At 53.6% G+C, this 17,572-nt stretch overlaps 1 protein-coding gene and 1 long non-coding RNA gene across 4 annotated transcripts in view; one reads left to right on the forward strand and one right to left on the reverse strand.

The window, feature by feature from the left end:
- The window catches only part of SAMD4A (sterile alpha motif domain containing 4A), a 226,632-nt gene that overhangs the window by 23,905 nt on the left and 185,155 nt on the right, over positions 1–17,572 (reverse strand). For all 3 annotated transcript variants that reach the window (XM_051822872.3, XM_008269681.5, XM_089309690.1), the window contains 4 exons: positions 13,199–13,308; positions 10,879–10,965; positions 4,900–5,233; positions 1,695–1,780 (listed from right to left, as the gene is read on the reverse strand). In XM_051822872.3, coding sequence (XP_051678832.1) covers positions 1,695–1,780; positions 4,900–5,233; positions 10,879–10,965; positions 13,199–13,308 — 617 coding nt within the window. The remainder of the gene's footprint in view (positions 1–1,694; positions 1,781–4,899; positions 5,234–10,878; positions 10,966–13,198; positions 13,309–17,572) is intronic.
- Positions 1,751–11,775, forward strand: LOC149122971 (uncharacterized). The gene is made up of 2 exons (XR_016217805.1): positions 1,751–1,878; positions 10,766–11,775. It is a non-coding gene; the product is annotated as an uncharacterized LOC149122971 (long non-coding RNA).

Raw genomic sequence — 17,572 nt, forward strand, 5'->3', positions numbered from 1 at the left:
TCCGTGGATGCCAGCAGGAGACGAGACCACATGGTGCCATCTTGGCCCTGGACTGCTAAGGAGCTGAGCTAAGGAACAGACCTGAGTCTCAGGGTGCCTTGGGGTGGGGAGGGGTGGGGTGGGGAGGCACAGGTCGAGTGTAGGGGCTGGTGTAGGTCAAGAAGCTTGTGCAGTGTCCCACAGAGACAGCTGGAGAGCCTAAACAGTTGGTTTAGTCTGAGGCTCAGCAGAACCAAGGCCAGGTGGAAAGTCCCTTGTTCTCCATTTCAAAGCTTCCATGCCGAGAGCAGGACAGGGAGGAAGCAGGGTTCTGGGTCGCTTTTTTGGGAGGTCGTCCCCTGACCTGCCCATCTCAGGACCCGCTATAAGTGTCCTCCATGCAACCGAACACGAAGCCCACACTCTGGGTCCTGGGCTGCCCTCGCTGACCAAGTCTTTCCTTCCCCAGCCCTTAGCTGGCCTCCCGGGCGCCGGCCTGCAGCAAAGGCCCTGCTTCTGGCTCTGGCTTAGGGCCCCGTGGCCCCTGCTCTGAGCCCTCGCCCTCACGGACAAGTGGCCTGTGTTTTCTGTCTCGGCCACTGTCCTCACCCCGGGAGCTGTGGAGCAGGACCCATGGCATGAATGAGCCGAAACCCACTTCCACGCCTTCATTCTGCCGCTCCTTGCTGCTCAGGCATGTGCAGAGTCAGGCTTGGAAATAAAAAAAGCGGGCCTCGTGCCTTCTAGAAACCACACACACACCAGCCCTCAAGACAGTGCCTGCTTGCTCTGGGAGCGCCGACGTGGAACGTGGGTTCCATGAAAAGCCAGTACTATGCAGAGCTGGAAACTGCAGAGATGGGCCGTCTGCCTGAGTACCCAGCTACAACAGAGAGCCTGGGCACACAAGAACTCACTGAGAAGCAACTAAACATGGAGGATTGGGGGTGGCAGGGATGGGGTCCCACAGGGAGACTGGAGCCCGTGTGTGAGGAGTGGGCAGCGACATACGTCGCCCCTAAACCACAAGGGACCTTCAGCTGCGTGGCGGCCGAGGCAGTGGCTGCACTGCTGCTCAGGGCGTCTCCTCCCCTGGGGTCCCCGCTCACATTAAAACCCTGCAGAAGGACTTCCTGACCCTCAGGGTCTCCGAGCTCCTTGTGGGGGTGCTGTGTGCTCAGGGAGCCACTGGAATCCTGGGCCTGAGGCGCAAGCCTTTCTCCCTACAGGTCCCTCAGGGACAGCCACCAGGGCAGATGCCGCCCAGCTGGGCCCAGGGGACGGCCTGGCCCTACGCGTGAAGGCTGTGCCTGAGAGTTGTGCACCAGCCAACCTCAGAGCAGTGCAGCCGTCTGTCCACCCACATGCTTGTTCTCCCTAACGCACTGTCCCTCCTTCTTGTTCAGCCTCCAATGTCCCTGCACTAGAAGGCAAAAGGTTTCAACACTCCCTCACCCACCTTCTCCACGCCCTGGTCCCAGGCTGGGCCACTCAGGGCTCCTGGAGTCAGGAGTTCACCCTCTCCTGCTCCGGCCCAGCCTGGGTGACCTTGGGATGCTGTGTGGGAGGTGGGAGGCTGCTGTAGCTGTTCAATCAACAACCGTCCACTCCCCAACAACAAGGTGTTGGCCACCACAAGGATCGCATCCCAGAAACTTCGAGAAGCATTTCTCAGCCCCGAGGAAGACAGCGTCGTGAGAGCCGCCCGCACTCACCTCGTGAATCAGACACTTGTCTATGAGTTGTAAGTAGGAACTTATGTTTTCCTCATCAGGCCTGCAGACCAGGAGCTGGGTGCACACTGCGAATCAGAGAGAGAGAATCAGAACAATGCACACCCCCGCCACCCCGCGAGATCTGCCTCTGATTGATTTCCTTTCGGGACCAACGTTTCGAGAGGTATGTGTGCCCATGGCTTGCCGTCAGGTTCACGAACAAGGCCAAGAGGCTCCTCATTCCCCTGGAGTCACAGGCCCCGCGAAGCCCCTTGGGTTGCGTCCAGGCATGCCGTTCTATATTAAGCCTGCTGCAGCCGAGTGGCGTCGGCGAGAACAGCCGTGAGCACTGCTTCCCCCAGCCCCGGCCCTGGAAGAGGCACCGTGAGAGGGGCCTCCAAGCCTCCCAGGGGACAGGGCTGTGTGTGTGTGGGCGTGCACAGGAGTGGGAAGCCTGTTCTCAAAGTGAGGCTCCCGGCTACAAGCACACAGCTTCCGACACACCCAGCCAGCGTATAGGAAGACGGAGAGGGTCAGTCTGGGGGCAGAGCGGAGACGCTGGATTCCTCCCGGCCACAGGAGGGCAGCCGTTCTGCTCGCGTCAGAGGTCATTGGCTGCAATTTGGTGGTGGTCTTTACAAGGCCATAAGCGTGTAGGGGGAGAGATGACGGGACACAGAAGGGAACCAGAGCGAGGACGCTGGCCCCTCCAGCTCGACACCTGGCATCACCCTTGACTTCTTCCTTCCTCTCCCTGGCCCCACCTGACCAGTGCCTCACAGGATCCCATTGATTCTGTGCCTTGGCATATAGATTTTCAGTACCGCAGTGTTTGCAATCACACCCACTTGTCCATTTACGGGGACCCTGGTAACCAATTATGGTTCATGCATACAGTGGTGGTAGAAATATTCAAAGTATATAGTGTTTAAAAAAAATTAAAAAACCAAGCTGCAGACAAGAATGAAAAGACCACCAGTGTGTGTAAAAATGGACATTCGCGCACTCATAAGCGATGATGAAGTCCTGCAGGAGACGGCCCCAAACATCACAGGGCCACCTCTGGAAGAAACAGTGCAGGGATCACCAGGGGTGGGGGGAGGGGGCTGTCGTTCCCTGGGCACTGTTTTGTTTAACGTGGAGTGGGAACTGGTTTGTAATTTGTTGTAAAGCAGCTACAGTTTAAACAGAAGCAGTAGCAGAGGGTTGGCAAGGGGCCAGGGCCCCTCTGTCACACTACTGCCTCAAGACGGGCTTGGCAGAGCTGTGTCAGGCCTGGTCCCACACAGCCCAGGGGTGGGTGGGGAGGCAAGCAGGGGACAGCAAGGAGCCCCCCGGCCATCAAGCTGGAGGGGAAGCTGGGAGTTATCTCCTGGTGCACCAGATTTTCATGAATTAAAGTCTTTTTTAGGAGACCCATGGGGGGTGGGGGCTGTGCACCTATTGCAACTCTAAAGGTCAGATGTCCATTTCTTTTGGTGAAAAATTTGGCTCTGAAAGAGTGACAACACAGGGGAAAAACTGGCTTCCCCTGCTGTAAGAGAAAGGGGCAGCATTCGCCGCATTTTTTTTTCCAAGTCAAGACACATCCATCAGGCACAAGTTATTTTAACACTGGCCATTTCCAAGGATGTGGACGTAAGGGTCAGGACCACGGGGAAGGACCCCGCTGTGGATTCCCGCCTGCCCTACAGACAGCCGCCCAGTGCGGCCGCGGTGTGCTTGGCTAGCCCAGGGTCGAGGCTAACTTTAGGTACTGGTGTCACCCTTCGGCCTGTGCCCACTACTTGGCCGGCACCTAGCACAAGCAAGGTGCTGTGCTACAGAGGCAGGGTGTCCTGCGCCTATTAAAAGTAGTCTGAGAGTGCTGCCGCCGAATGGAGAGGGTGAAGCAGACAATGGCAATCCAGCGTAAACCGGGTAGACAAGGAGAGGACAGGGGCTGGGGGCCTGGGAGAGGGGCACCCTACCCCACCCAGGGGATCAGGCTTTGTTACTCCCTTACTTAGACCTGGAGGATGAGGAGGCATGGCGTGAGTGAAGAGAATGGGGCGAGAGAACTGTCTGCTAGGCAAGGCAGTCCAGTATGGATGTGTAGGCTGTGCACTGCACACAGTCCCAGGTGAGGGCCTGCAGTGCTGCATTCGCCCAGAGGGTGGGAATTAAGAAATGGTACCCTGGGCCGGCGCCGTGGCTCAATAGGCTAATCCTCCGCCTAGCGGCGCCGGCACACCGGGTTCTACTCCCAGTCGGGGTGCCGGATTCTGTCCCGGTTGCCCCTCTTCCAGGCCAGCTCTCTGCTGTGGCCAGGGAGTGCAGTGGAGGATGGCCCAAGTGCTTGGGCCCTGCACCCCATGGGAGACCAGGAGAAGCACCTGGCTCCTGCCATCGGATCAGCACAGTGCGCCGGCCGCAGTGGCCATTGGAGGGTGAACCAACGGCAAAAGGAAGACCTTTCTCTCTGTCTCTCTCTCTCTCACTGTCCACTCTGTCAAAAAAAAAAAAAAAAAAAAAAAAAAAAAAAAAAAAAAAAAAAGAAAGAAATGGTACCCTAAGATTTCACGTGGACCAGTGGGGACCCTTGCTCCATCGTGAGCTTATAAGAAAGCATAGATGGTAGACTTCAGGGTTGAAATCCCAGCCATCTACTGTATAAGCTGAGGTGGGCTACTCAGCCCGTGTGCCCCAATATCCTCTTCTGTAGAATAGAGGCATCTGGGTGACTGGCATGGAGACCCGTGCCTGGCACACACAAACCCGAGTAATCCCATGCTAGGAGTCCTAAGCGCTTCTGGTGGTGCAGCCACCCTGGAGAGTATGAACATGACAGCTCTGTGCAGAGAATCCTCACCATGGGGCACCTGGCAGAAGACTTGAAGCGGTGAGGGTCAGAGGCCTCTGCCATGGGCCTGGCCCCTCCCACACAGGGGGCTCTTGGGCTCTGGGCCAAAGGACCAACCCCCCATTTGGCTGCCCACCTGCTTCTGCCATTCCGGCTTTGGGGAGGGGCAGCACAGAGCCAATGGCTTGTTTGTGAAATCACGGTTGTCAGCCTCCCCCAAGGACTACTGGGAGGGCTCCATCTCCTATAAGGCCGAGGGGGTCAGAGAGACGGGGCTGGGGAGGCGGAGCCCAGGGCCTGGACGTCAGTCCAGGTGCCTCCACCCTGAGCTGCTCATCCTTCTGGGGCTAAGGAGGACAATACCTTTTCCCATGACGCGTGTGAACTGCCCAGGGAGGTCCCCCTCCGGCAGGGGGGCGACGGCCAGCTCCCCGTCACAGCTGCTCAGCTGGTGTGGCTGCAGCCCGCCGCTGGCCCCGGCCGAGGCACTGGCCGAAGCGCTGCTGGCCGTGGCGCTGTCCTTGCAGTCGGCGCTCTGACTCTCGGGGCCCATGAGCGAGGGCTGCTGCGAGGCCGGGGGCTCCCGGCGGCGAGCTTCCGGGGTGGCACTCGGGGAGCTATAGGCCTTGATGGGAGTCAGGATCATCTGGTGCAGCTCCTGGAGGGGGACGCGCAGGCTGCCCCCCTCAATGATGTCCTGCATGGACAGAGGGAGAGGCCTCGACATCAGGCTCAGGAACAGGGTGTCCCCCTGCCACGTCTGCCCCTCCCCGACCCCGGCTGCTCCCACCCAGGAGTCCCGGCTGCCTGTTCATCGGAACGCTCTCAGGGAAAGCAGCCGCTGCCACTGTCCCACTGCCATCAGCCCCGGAGAAGGCCTGGCGGATACAGGTGTGTGCAGGGAGGAAGACACCCGGCCCCAGGCGACGAGTGGCACATTCTTCCCTGGCTTCCTCAACTTCACCCCACACTCTTTAGAGGCTGGGTCACGGGCTGGCCTTGCAGCCCGAGTGCGACTCCTTACACGTGAAGGAAGCCATCCACGCCCCATCACTCGGCCCATGCCACCAGCAGCCCAGGGTGGCGACTCAAAGTGTAGACTCTGGGTCAGATTCTGGCACCATTGCGTGACTGTGGGCCAAGCTCTCGGCAGCTTAGTGTGTGCCTTAGCTCCTGCTGCAGCAGGTGGCTATGGAGACGCCAGTCCTGTACAGCTGCAGGTCGGTGTCACCATGCTGTGTGTGTCTTTGATACCCAAGTCAATGGGTGCCTAGTGCTCCAGGTTTTCGGGGCTGTGTACTAGGCCAGGGGGTCTGTATCCCACTGCGAGATGAAGAGACCATACCAGGGGCTGGGAGCTGGCCAGGGCTGCTGTGCAGGGCAGCTGTTGGCAGGGATGGCACGGGAGCAAGGATCCAAAGGCGCATGGGCACAAGGCTTCTGGGACAGAGTGGCCCAGGTTGAGGGTACGCTTGGAGGTGGGAGCATGGGGAACTTCGAGGAGGCCTGTGGCGGAGTGGGGTGGGTGCAGGCAGAAGGGTGGGGCTGAGGGTCCTGGGGTTCACCATGGAGGTTGTGGGCTGGGTTGGGGTGAGAAGGGAAACCAGGCAAGGTTATGAGTGGGGAGGGATGTGTTTTGGGGAAGGGAAGTGTGTAAGGAACAGGCATGCTCAAATACGCATGTGCGTGTAATATATCCAGGTCTTCGCTGCATAAGACTGGAACATTGTGCACGTACGGCTTGATATACTGACATTACTAATTAGGAAAAGGGAAGCTGATACAGTGCTGTCTATTCCAGAGGGTCACAGGGCCTGGCTGCTTGTAGGTGGGGGCCAGGGGCCTTTCCCTGGCATGGGGGAGGGGTGGGCACTGCCCCACTGCTTGTGCAGATGGAACTATTGCTCCGACAAAGAGGAAGGACACGGATCCTCCAGGCCCTGCCTGCTAGTGAAGTATTTAACTTTCTGGACGCCAGTGCCCTTCCCGGGACCCCCTCTGACCAGCAAAAACGGCTCGATGACGTCGGGGAACGCAAGCACACGGAACACGATCGTTCCCGCCCCACACGTTTCCAGCCGGCCTGTCGGGGGCTGGACGCTCCACAGGGCAGCCTTGGAGGAGGACACCAGCAGCCCCGCCCTGGCACTGCTGCATCTGGGGGTGGAGGGGTGGAAGCAGAGCCTGGATGGGGCCTTAGCCCAGCTGGCATGAGAGATTTCTGAAGGAGGTGAAATTCTAAGTAGCCACCAGGATCGATGCAGCCCTGGCCAGCGCCACTGGGCAACCTGTTTCAGGGAAGAGACAGTCCCTTTCTTTCAAAGAGATGGGCGTCCAGGGACCCACGCTGCCTCTGCAGCAGCAGCAGTGCTTCAGTGGGAGCAGCCACACCGGTGCTGGCAGCCCAGGGTGAGAGCTGGGCCGGGCCCTCCTCGTGCCTGGGTTTCCTGTACCTTTTTCCAGTGTCTGGCCATCAGCATGCAACTGGCTTGCCTTGACTTTGGACCTGGGGATTTGACCAGGACAGGGTACTTGGAGGCAACCTAGCAGGCCCCATGCCAGGAGAGTAGTCACAGCCTCTCCTGACACAACTGGGTGTCAACCCGAGAACCCTGGCCCCTACCGTGAGTTCCTGCCAACTGTCTACCTGGCACCGGCATTGCTAGGATACTGACCTCCTGGCCCAGCCTATGACTGGAGGAGGGGATTGAAAAGGGAGAAAAGGCATGAGGCTCCCCCATGAAGGAGCCTGGGCAAGCAGAGTTGGGGGGTTGCTGTCCCAATGCATGGCTGAGATACTGTCACCTGCACTGAACATCTGCCTGAATTCTGTAGCTCAGGCAAGGGAAGGAGAATTTGGATCTGCTAAGAGCTGAACTCTTGAGAACAGGAAACACACATGCCCTGAGTTCAAATCTTACGTATCCTTCTGTTGGGGGCAACCACACTAAGCACCGTGAGGAGTGTTGGCCACTTTCTGTACTCTGCAACCTCCCAGGACTCCTCAAGACAACACCTGACTTACTGCCCATCTGCCAATCCCCTGCCTGTGTCCACACTGGGAGTGGCACTGTGGTCCTCTCCCAACTCAATAAAGTGGATTCCTGAACTCGGCACCCGGTATCCACATGGAGAATGAGGCAGGCAAACAAGCTGAACAGAATTCAAGGTAGCGTCCTCGACCGCTGTGGAGCTAATTTCTCCATGGTGACAGACAGGGAATGCACCCGAGTCTCCACTGATCCCACACAGCCCGAGTCTAACACAGCCCCACACACGCTGGGAGCGTTCTCACACCGCCAGCAATGCCAAGCTCCCAATCGCTTTGAAAGCCATCTGTTGGGGGCACAGCGGCACTTGTCAGACCAACAGGAAGCCAAGTCCTTTCCGACTAACACAGTCCTGGCCAGTCTTTGGGTCTCTGGGGAGGCCAGGTCTGCCCTTCCTGGGCCTGCAGACACCTGGAAAAGGGCTTCAGGCAGCTCCAGGAGGTGACTCGGGCCCCACCCTTCCTATAGCACCCACTTAAACCCATTCTCTTTTTCTTCCTTGCATTCGTCAGTCAGTGGCGAGGCTCTGCCACTGGCCAGGCCACGCCAATTTGGGGACGTGGAAACAAGCTGAAATCCTTGTGCTAAAGAGGATCTGTGTGTTCCGACACACATGCCAAGCTCCCCATGGTCAGGGCCTGGATTACTCACGCTTAACCTCCAGTGGACAGGGCAATCGAGCCCAAGCTAGCTGCTTGGTCAGTGTCCAGTAGCTGAATGGAGGCGCTCACCTGCAGCCACACCTGATTATGAACTAGCTCGGGTGGGGTCCGAGCGATCTCCTTAGAGATCTCTGGGTTCTGTGTGACGTAAGAATGCTGCAGGCTGGCAAGGGCATGACGACAGCACTTCCACCTGCACCATGGGGCCAGGGTGGTCTCAGGTGCCGGAGACGTGGCTGCTCTGGGTCTGCCTCTGTGGTGCCCAGTGATCACAGGTCACAAACAGCCCCTCCCTTGAAGGGCAGGAGAGGCAGGGGTCCCAGAGGCTGAGAGCCTCACCCCCACTCCATCAGCTCCCGCAGGGACAGCATGCAGGGGTTCTGACCACAGACGGATAAATGCAGCACGGCTTCCCTCTTGGCCATTAGCCGCCATCACACCACATATTAGGTTTAGGCACCTTTTTTAACCTCCCCATTCCCGCGAACCCGGGATAAAGCACTTTTTTGTGAGTCTGTATTATTCTCAGTGTGAAATCAGACACAGACAACGTTACTGATGCACAGAAGGCTAGACAGTAAGGCAGAGCAGGGCCACTGCGCTCCCTCGCTGGCCTGGTGCTCCTCATGCAATTTTAGCTCAGGGCTCCGGGGAGTAAAACAGCAGCTCCAACCCTTTGCCTCCCAGGGGTGTGCCTTTCCGCAGTGACAGAGGATGTGAGTTGGGGAGAGATGCCCTGGGAATATGGGGTGGGGAGCTACTCTGTCACCATAATGCTTAGCAACCTAATCCTCAGACACATTGGGGTGCAGAAATACCTCCTAGAGGATAAGGAGAACACTGGCATTTTGAATGTTCCCCTAAAGAGAATGTTTTTTATATTAAAAATGGCAATAATCACTCTGTTACACAAGCTGTTTGGTAAGGGAGTTGGCATAGAACTAAGACTAACAATAGTAACCTCAAGTTCAAGTTGGATCTTTCACTTGCAATTTGTAATTCACTTGAGTTAGGAAAAGGCCTTTAACCATGACTGTGCATGTGTATAGCTTCTACTTGTCTAGCCACCAGAGGGGTGGGGGTTTGCAAAAGCAAGTTTCCTCCCTGGGGCAGGCATTTGGCCTAGCAGCTAAGATGCCCGTGTTCTACACCGGGGGCCCTGGGTTCAATCCCCAGCTCTGGCTCTTGACTCTACCCTCCTGCTAACCCAGACATTGGGAGGCAGTAGCAATGGCTCAAGTAGTTGGGTCCCTGCTGCCCCATGGGAGACCAGCACTGAGCTCCCAGCTCCCGGCTATTGTGGGCATTTGAGGAGTGAACGAGCAGAGCTGGGAGTTCTCTGCCAGATTTCATGTAAATAAATAAAAATTCAAGAGAAACTTATTTTATCAATTTACATATGTTATGAGGGTACTTCAAAATGTTTGTCCAAACATGGAATGAAAAGGATTTTATTTTGGTGCAAATATTTTTGAAATCCATGTGTATGAAGGATCTTCAAAAAGTTCATGGAAAATGCATATTATTTAAAAAATAAACTAGGCATGGCTATTTTTTTTTTACACCAAAATAAACTTACCTTTTCATTTTGCTTTTCCATGAATGTTTTGAAGCACCCTTGTATATCATATATATATGACATACAGAATATACATTAAATATAACTATATAGTGTATTTAAATTTATACTCACATATCTCTGTGAATAGTTAAAAATATTTCCACTCCACTAAAAAGTCTATGTGCTAATAAACCTGCTGTGGACCTCCTCCCTTACTACTCTGTCAGTCACCTTCTAGAGGTTTCCTGAGTCTCTAGAAGAGATACAACAGAGCTCTGCAGGCTGCAGATGCCCCAGCCCCCAGCATCCATGTGCATGGGAGCCCAGCCCCAGGGTGGGATAGCCCTGGGTCGCCTGTGTGTGGGACAGGCCTTCTGCCTTTTGCACCTAGGGGAAGTCATACTGTCACCGAGTCCTAAAAATGACACCATTACCAAAGTGACATCTAGAGCCAAAGGTGAGATGGGATCCGGTGCAGGCAGCATATGAAATGGGATAACGAGCACACTGAACTCTTTTCCTGGCATTTAGCATTTTGGAGACAGTTCCTATCCACGTCATGGGAACCCATTCTGCCCAGGTAAGGCCTCAAGTCATTCTCTCAGGAGCCCACTGCTGCACCTGGCTGCCACTTGCCTGCGGGCCCTGGAGTGCCCCTGTTGGTGAGGGCTACAGATCCTCCCATGGGAGAGCCCTGGGAGGAAGCACACAGGCCTGTCCCCTCCACGGCTGGGTCAAGAGTCCCACCTCTGACTCAAGTGAACACCTCACTAATTTCTACAAAGATGCACAAGACAGAGGCAGATGTAAAGGTAAAGGGTGCGGATGGCACCGGAGTGCTGGGTGGCGGTCACTGGCAGCCGGGGGCCAGGGAATACCTACCTATCAGCGACAGGGTACAGACGGGAACCTCACTTCTGAATCATTCTATTTTTTTTTTTTCTGACTTGGGTAAGGAAGAGGCAAAATGCACCCTGTAAAGCCTGCCCATGACATTCAACTGAGAATTTTCCTTGGTGTCTTTGCACCTGCTGAAGGCCAGAACGTTCCTCACCTGGTGGTCACTTACCCTTTCCAATGACTTGAGGAGATTCTGTCTCTCTTTGAGCTTCTGAATGCTGATGACAATTTTGTGTCTCGCGCCTTTGGTGACGTTCTGTAATGACAAGCGGTTACAGTTCTGAAGATCATTTCTGAGAGCAGCTGGCGACCCTCAAAGGCTACTTAGAGCTTTGTTGGCCTTTCTTCCTACGCACTCTCCGACGCCTCCACACGCACCAAGGCTTCTCCTTGGTCTCCTCTGTACTGGACCTCTTCTCCCTGGACAAGCGGACTCCACATTTGCCTTCTGGCCATGACCTTCAGGCAGCAGCAAGCCAGCACAGCCAATTATCCCCCTTAAGAGATAACTTTTAGGTCACACGTGGCTCTCACTTCAGTCCCCCAGTTTCCCTGATGGCGCCACACCCATCGAGACACCGGTTGCTTTCTCAACACCTCCGTGGGTTTATCCCTCACGGGGCGGTGGGAAGCCCAGGCATTCATTCCACCTGTGGCGTCCTAGGAAGGTTGCAGGGGACAACCTGTGCCCACAATGCAGTCGTCCCTGCAGGCAAATGTGGACGAGCCTGTCGTGGAGAGCCAAAGGCTCCCAGTCCAGCACTTGATGGCAGAGACAGTGAACTTCCCAGGAGGCTCTTTTTCAAACCAAGTCTCTTATGTGAAGTCTGGTGACCGTTTGCCACTACTGCGTGGAATTCAATGGGTACACCAGCAACGTCTCCCTTCCTTAGGCCAGCGACGCTGACATCTCACATGGGTGTGTGTCCCAGCTGCTCCGCTGCAGCCCCCTGCGAATGTGCCTGGGAAAGCAGATGGCGGCCCGAGCGCTTGGGTCCCTGCCACCCACATGGGAGACCCGAATGAAGTTCCAGGCTTCTGACTTTGGCCTGGTCCAGCCCCAGCCATCGTGGCCATCTGGGGAGTGAACCAGCAGATGGACAATCTCTCCTTATGTGTCTCTCTCTGTCTCTTCCTCTCTCTGTAACTCTGCCTTTCAAATAAGTGAATAAATCTTAAAAAAAAAAAAAAAAAACAAGATTCAAATGACTACTGAATCCACTCATGAAATGCTGGGGTTGTATTTCTGTTTAGCCTTTACTTTGGGTGTCAGTAAATTAAATTCCTCTGAGAAGTCTGTGCCGGACTCTGGCTTTAGCCTCTGGGTCAATTTTTTTTTTTTTCTCAAGTTGAACAACTGATGACACAGATCTTTTTTTTTTCCTCCCCCAACTCTGACCCAAAAGCACAAAAATGCTCTTAGAAACGGTCTTCATCAATTTCTGGGATCACAAGCAGCAAACGAGATCCAAAGAGCGGTGGGAGAATGTTAGGAAGTTGAAATTAGTGCCTTTCACTCGGAGAAGTCGCAGTGACTTCGGGCTTTGTCTTGTGTCTCAATGCTGGTATTCAGCCCGGCCTGCGGAGGTTAAGTGAGGGTACAGAAAGCGCACTGGGAAGCCAGGGCTCCGCAGGGAGCTATGCACACACACCAGCCACGCCCCAAACGCTACAGTCGCCTCTTCCTGTGGGTGAAATATTATTAGCCAGGCCAGACCATCAATTCTTTGAAACCATGGCTCAAAGAAACTAAGGTCAATTTGAAGCATGCAAATAGCATTTTAAACAAGGAAACAAAGACACCGCTCAGATCTGTTTCCTTGGGTACGGCATGGTAGGAAACGGGGCTCCTTTTAGGGGCTCCACTCACTGTCTTAGACGAAAGGAACCCTGTCCTTTCCCAGGCCGCCGAAGCAAGTGAGATCTAAGACCTGGGAGACTCTCGCTCTTGATGGTGCCTGGTACTCAAGGTGTTCAGAAGAAACAAAATATTTTGTACAATTTACTGCCATCTCAACGAAGGCCAGCCTGAACCCGATGTTGGAAAAGTGCTGGGGCAGGTTTGAAGCGTGACCTGGTAGCTTCTACTCACCGGTCCAGTTAGAAGTTAGCCGATTTGTAACCAAACTGGACAACAGACAACGGATCTGTCCCTCCTGACACAAGCACCAAAGGGGCAGTGGGGGGAGAGGCACGGACTCTGGGAGGCCTTGGCGCTGGCACCGACTCCTCCCTGGAACATCGGGGTGCACCCAGGTCCTGCCTTTTCGTAGTGCTATGGAGCTCCCTCTTGTTCCTCTTCGATTATCTGCTTGTCTTCGTCTCATGGGCTCTGCAGGCAGGAGCCCAGTCTTACTCACTTGGCAGTTGCTGGAACAAGGCAAGCTACCGGGTGGGACAGGCTTGGGTTCAGACAAGGTCTGACCAGGACTCGAGCCTCAGCTCCGGCTGGGGCAGCCTCTCCCCGAGCAGTCCCCTCGGGCACGTACCTGGGCCTCCAGCTGGCACTCGGTGAGGGCCATCATTTCCTCGTAGGTCATCTGGGAGAAAAGCGCAGCGTACTTGTGCAGGCGGAGGCTTTTCAACCAGGCTGGAACATCTGCAGGGCAAAGACGTGCGAGAGATGGGGACAGGAGTGACCGGGAACGAGAAGAGACGACGAGATGTGGGGAGAGACAGAGGAAAAGCAGGTGATGGTCAGAGGAAAAAAAAAAAGAGAGAGAAAGCTTTATGTTACTACTTATTCAATTCTGGCAGCCAACGTGGGGCTCAGCTATCTCAGGCTAACCGTAATGGTCCCGCTGGTGAGCTCCTTTAGTCCACTTTCCACTAGGGGCTGCTAACCTGCGGGTCCCTGGGCTTCAGCACATACAGGAATTCTCTAAAATTATATCTCAAGTTGTGAATATATAGTTTTCTGGAAGGAGAGTCACCCATTGCCTCTGTAAGAATCCCAAAGGTAGCAGGGATTTGGGGGTGGGAGGCATTTAGCCTAGTGGTTAGGATACCTGCATCCCCCATGGGAACACTTGCACTGGAGCCCCAGCTCTGCTCCCATCTCCAGCTTTCTGCTAATGCCCATCCTGGGAGGCAGCAGGTGATGGTCTAAGTAGTAGGGAACCTGCCACCTATATAGGAGGTCTGGATTGAGTTTCCAGCTCCTGACCTCAGCTTGGCCCAGCCACAGCAGTTGAAGGCACTTGGGGAGTAAACCAGCCGATGGGAACAAATGCGCTCAGATAAAATCAATTTTAATACATCGCAAAGGACTTTGGGACCAAAAACCAACAAAATAGCAAGGTATCTCTGCCTTAGACCTCTTATCTGTTGATTTGGAATGAAATCAACAATTAGGATGATGCCTCTCTGGCCTCAAGACCATCTGTAGGGAAACGCAGACCTGCACATGCCACTTGCAGAGTGACAGGAAAAGCAGGCAATAGTTGCACACTAAGGGTGGAGTCACTGTCATTCCTAACCTGGACTTTCTTCTGTCTCTCTGTAGCCCAGTGGGAAAAAGGCACCCTGGACCCCCAAACTCACTCTCATGGGAGTAGGTCTCCCAACCATTTCTCCAATCTATGGGATGTATCTGGATGTACCTTTAGACTTTTTCTCAAAAGTCAACGAAAATTATATCAGGACATGAAAGGATCAGGTTTTGGCTACATCATAGGTTAGCAGAAATTCCAAACACATCCAGGATAAGCCCCAAGTTTGGGATTCTACAGTCGAGAGTTAAATAGCAACTGTATTAAAACTCCACAAGAGAATTATCTTGCAAAGCACAACCCAAATACCTGCCTGTATTCTTTTAGGTCAGAGTTTTTGGGCTGGGAGAATGTTGAAGAAATTTCTAGAATCATCTTCCTGTACCCCTGGCTCATTCTACAGAGGGCTAAATTAAGTCATTAAACCTAGAATCATAGAGCAAGTGTATAGTGAAATCGGAACTAGATCCCAGGCCTCCAGATCCCTAAATCTTTCCTCCTCTGTATCATTTCCTGTAAAATAAAGAGCAAACAGCCCATCCGTGGTAGGGCTGAATAAACAGTGCTGGCAAAGTTTCTGAAATGCTAAAGTACTGAAGAAATGATATTCCTCCTTTCTGTGATACACTAATCCATTACTAATGGATCCAAGATCCTCTGGAATCAGGCCCTGCCTCCTGGATGAACCAAGCCTAGGTTTAGGGAACACAGGTAGGGGATGGGCTTCTGAAACTCAGAGGCAGAGGAAGGGGTGGTGGGCCTGCTGAGGTTACTTCTTGACTGATGGTGAGGGATTTCTAGAGACTGAGACTTGGACATCTGATGGCATTTTAAGAATATAGTTACCTCCGGCTAGAATCTATTCCATCCTGTGCTTAGAAGCCCTTTGTTCTCCTGTGACAGGCACAGGGTCCCTCTGGGAGCATCATGGGACCATCATGAACCACAGTCAGACAAGGCTTTCCCAGACACATGGCATTAACCCCACACAGCCTCCTCAGCTCCAACTGCCACTGGACCAGGAATCCAGGGCGGGCCAGCTCAGAAGTCTGGTATGTTCCCACGAGCGACACGCTGGAATATTTCAGATTTTAGTCTGTACCATGTTTCTATTTTTGTTGAAACAATGCTAAGGCTTCTGCAGAGTGAGCGGCAGTGACCTTAAGGACAGCCCTGGCTTTCAGGCCCACTCCATGCTCCCACTTTGTTGCCATTTCGTGTTTGCTATTTGGAAAGCCTCAAGCTGTTGCTCAGAAAACTCAGTGACCATGACTGAGAGAAGTCTAGGTCAGTCAATGCCACACGAGGGCACAATTCATCACAACAGTGTGTAGTGACCTCCCAGACCACTCATTGGGTGACCCACAGCTTGGTCACCAGGTCTACTGATGATTGACAGAATCCTGAGCTACTGAATCATGTTGCAAACTGGTGCTTTGCAAGCCACCGTGAACAGTCAGCAAGTATGGGGTGCAAGTCTCAGATTAGAGAGCCTCAATTAGTGTTCACTCCTTTCTTTAAAAAACTAGCGTGACAAGTAGAATTCCCCTGTTAGAGACATGAGAGTCTGCCTTGCTCTTTGAGTCTGAATGAAGGTCTTGGGAGTAGTTCTCCTGGGAAAGGCTCTTATCCAACTTGAGAACTCGATGAGCTAGGCCTTCCTGAAGAGTTATTTCTGGATGCATTCCTAGGAACTGGAAGCTCCAGTTGACCATCCATCCTTTGATGTATCTGAGTGCCTAGCTCAGTGCCATGTGCCTTAAGAGCTCTCCTCCCTGCAATGTGAGTTGATGAACAAAGAAAAGGAAATCCCAGTTCTTAAGAACACCCCCACCCCCCACCCCAGGTTGGCAGCAATGCATCTTGCCTTGCCAGGGATTAAAACAAAACTCCATTACAAAGGAAACAAACCAGAGAACTGAGAGCCTTGACCATTTCATTCCCCAAGCCAGGAATTTCAATGACTTGGATGCTAGCTCCTGTAAGATGTTGGCCAGGGATGAACTCTGACTACAAGCTCAAATCCTTTACGTTGGTCCAGATGCCCTCATTGTTGCATGCAATGCCAAGGACCGCAATCATGGAACCTCAGAACTTCCTGTCTCATTCTGCGAAGCTGTGGCTATGGCTGGAAGAGAGAGATGAGCAGGGAAGAAGCAGCGTTGTTTCTGGGAGGAGCGGACACGTAACTGAGCTCACGCGGGCCTCCTGGACTCCCAGCTTTTGTCAGGACAAATCTGTTCAGCCTCATCCGGGCTGCTCTTGACAGACATGCCAATGGGGGCCCCAATCCAGAAAGTCACTTTGTTATGGAGGATGAGAAAGACAAAGATGCTTTTGCTATAAGGGTGCTTCAAATGGTGGAAAATGCATCCTATGAAAAAATTACGCATGGAATTCCGAATATTGTACACCTAAAAAGCTTCTCTTTTCATTCAGTTTGTCTAAGAAGATCTGGAAATACCTTTATATGTGCTAGAGTGAATTCTTTGCCAAGTGTAGAGATCGTGATATTTGTTCATGCCGCATTTGCTGAACACCTACAATGGGGGACAAGCTCTGTGAAGACATGCCCTGGCCGTGAAAGAACTTTCAACCCAGAGAAACTAATGCACACGCACGCACACAGTTGTAATAGCTGCATGACAAATGCTGAGTACACTGCAAGTTTTAGGGGAGCGGGGAATAAGCAGCATTTGAGTTTCCTGAGGGAGGAATGGATAGCTTCAAAGTAGCAGCAACTCGGGTTCCACTGGGCAGACCATATTGAGGAAGCATTTCAGGAAGCAAGAATGGTATGGAATTAAAACACAGAGGCAAAAGAGCATTCAGGGTAGAGCAAATACTGGCTGGCAGAGAACGACTGGACACACGATGGGCAAACAGGCAAGGGTGAGATGATAGAGCCGGGAAATGCAGAACAAGGAGTGGGTATCAGCTTGTGGCTGGAGAGAGGCTGTGGACACTGATCAGTGGAAGTGCCATCAGAGGAGTGTGTTAGAAAGATGGCACTGCCAATGTCAAGGCTGGGCTGCAGGATGTGTGTAGAAGCCAGAACATGAGCTGAAGATTGCTTAGGTGGGTGGCAGAGGAGAAAGGAACACTATAAGCCGGCAGTACTTTAAGATCAGGAAAGAGTAGTGAGAGAGAGACCAGCTACAGAGTCTCATTTGGTTCAGGTTTTTGACGAGGCAGAAAGCACAGGGGGCAGCAGTATTTGGGCGAGAAGGGAGAGGGGGTGAAGTCCATTTTAGATCACCTCATGTCACTGCCTTTGGGCCATCCCAGGGGAGAAGGCAGCCAGCCATGATCTTGGAAGAGAGGTCTATGCCGAAGAGCAAGTTGCCTTGTCGGGAGGTCACAGTGATGGTT

The sequence above is a fragment of the Oryctolagus cuniculus genome, chromosome 12, assembly GCF_051225735.1.
Source record: "Oryctolagus cuniculus isolate XC-2025 breed Fujian yellow rabbit chromosome 12, ASM5122573v1, whole genome shotgun sequence".
Taxonomy (NCBI): Eukaryota; Metazoa; Chordata; class Mammalia; order Lagomorpha; family Leporidae; genus Oryctolagus; species Oryctolagus cuniculus.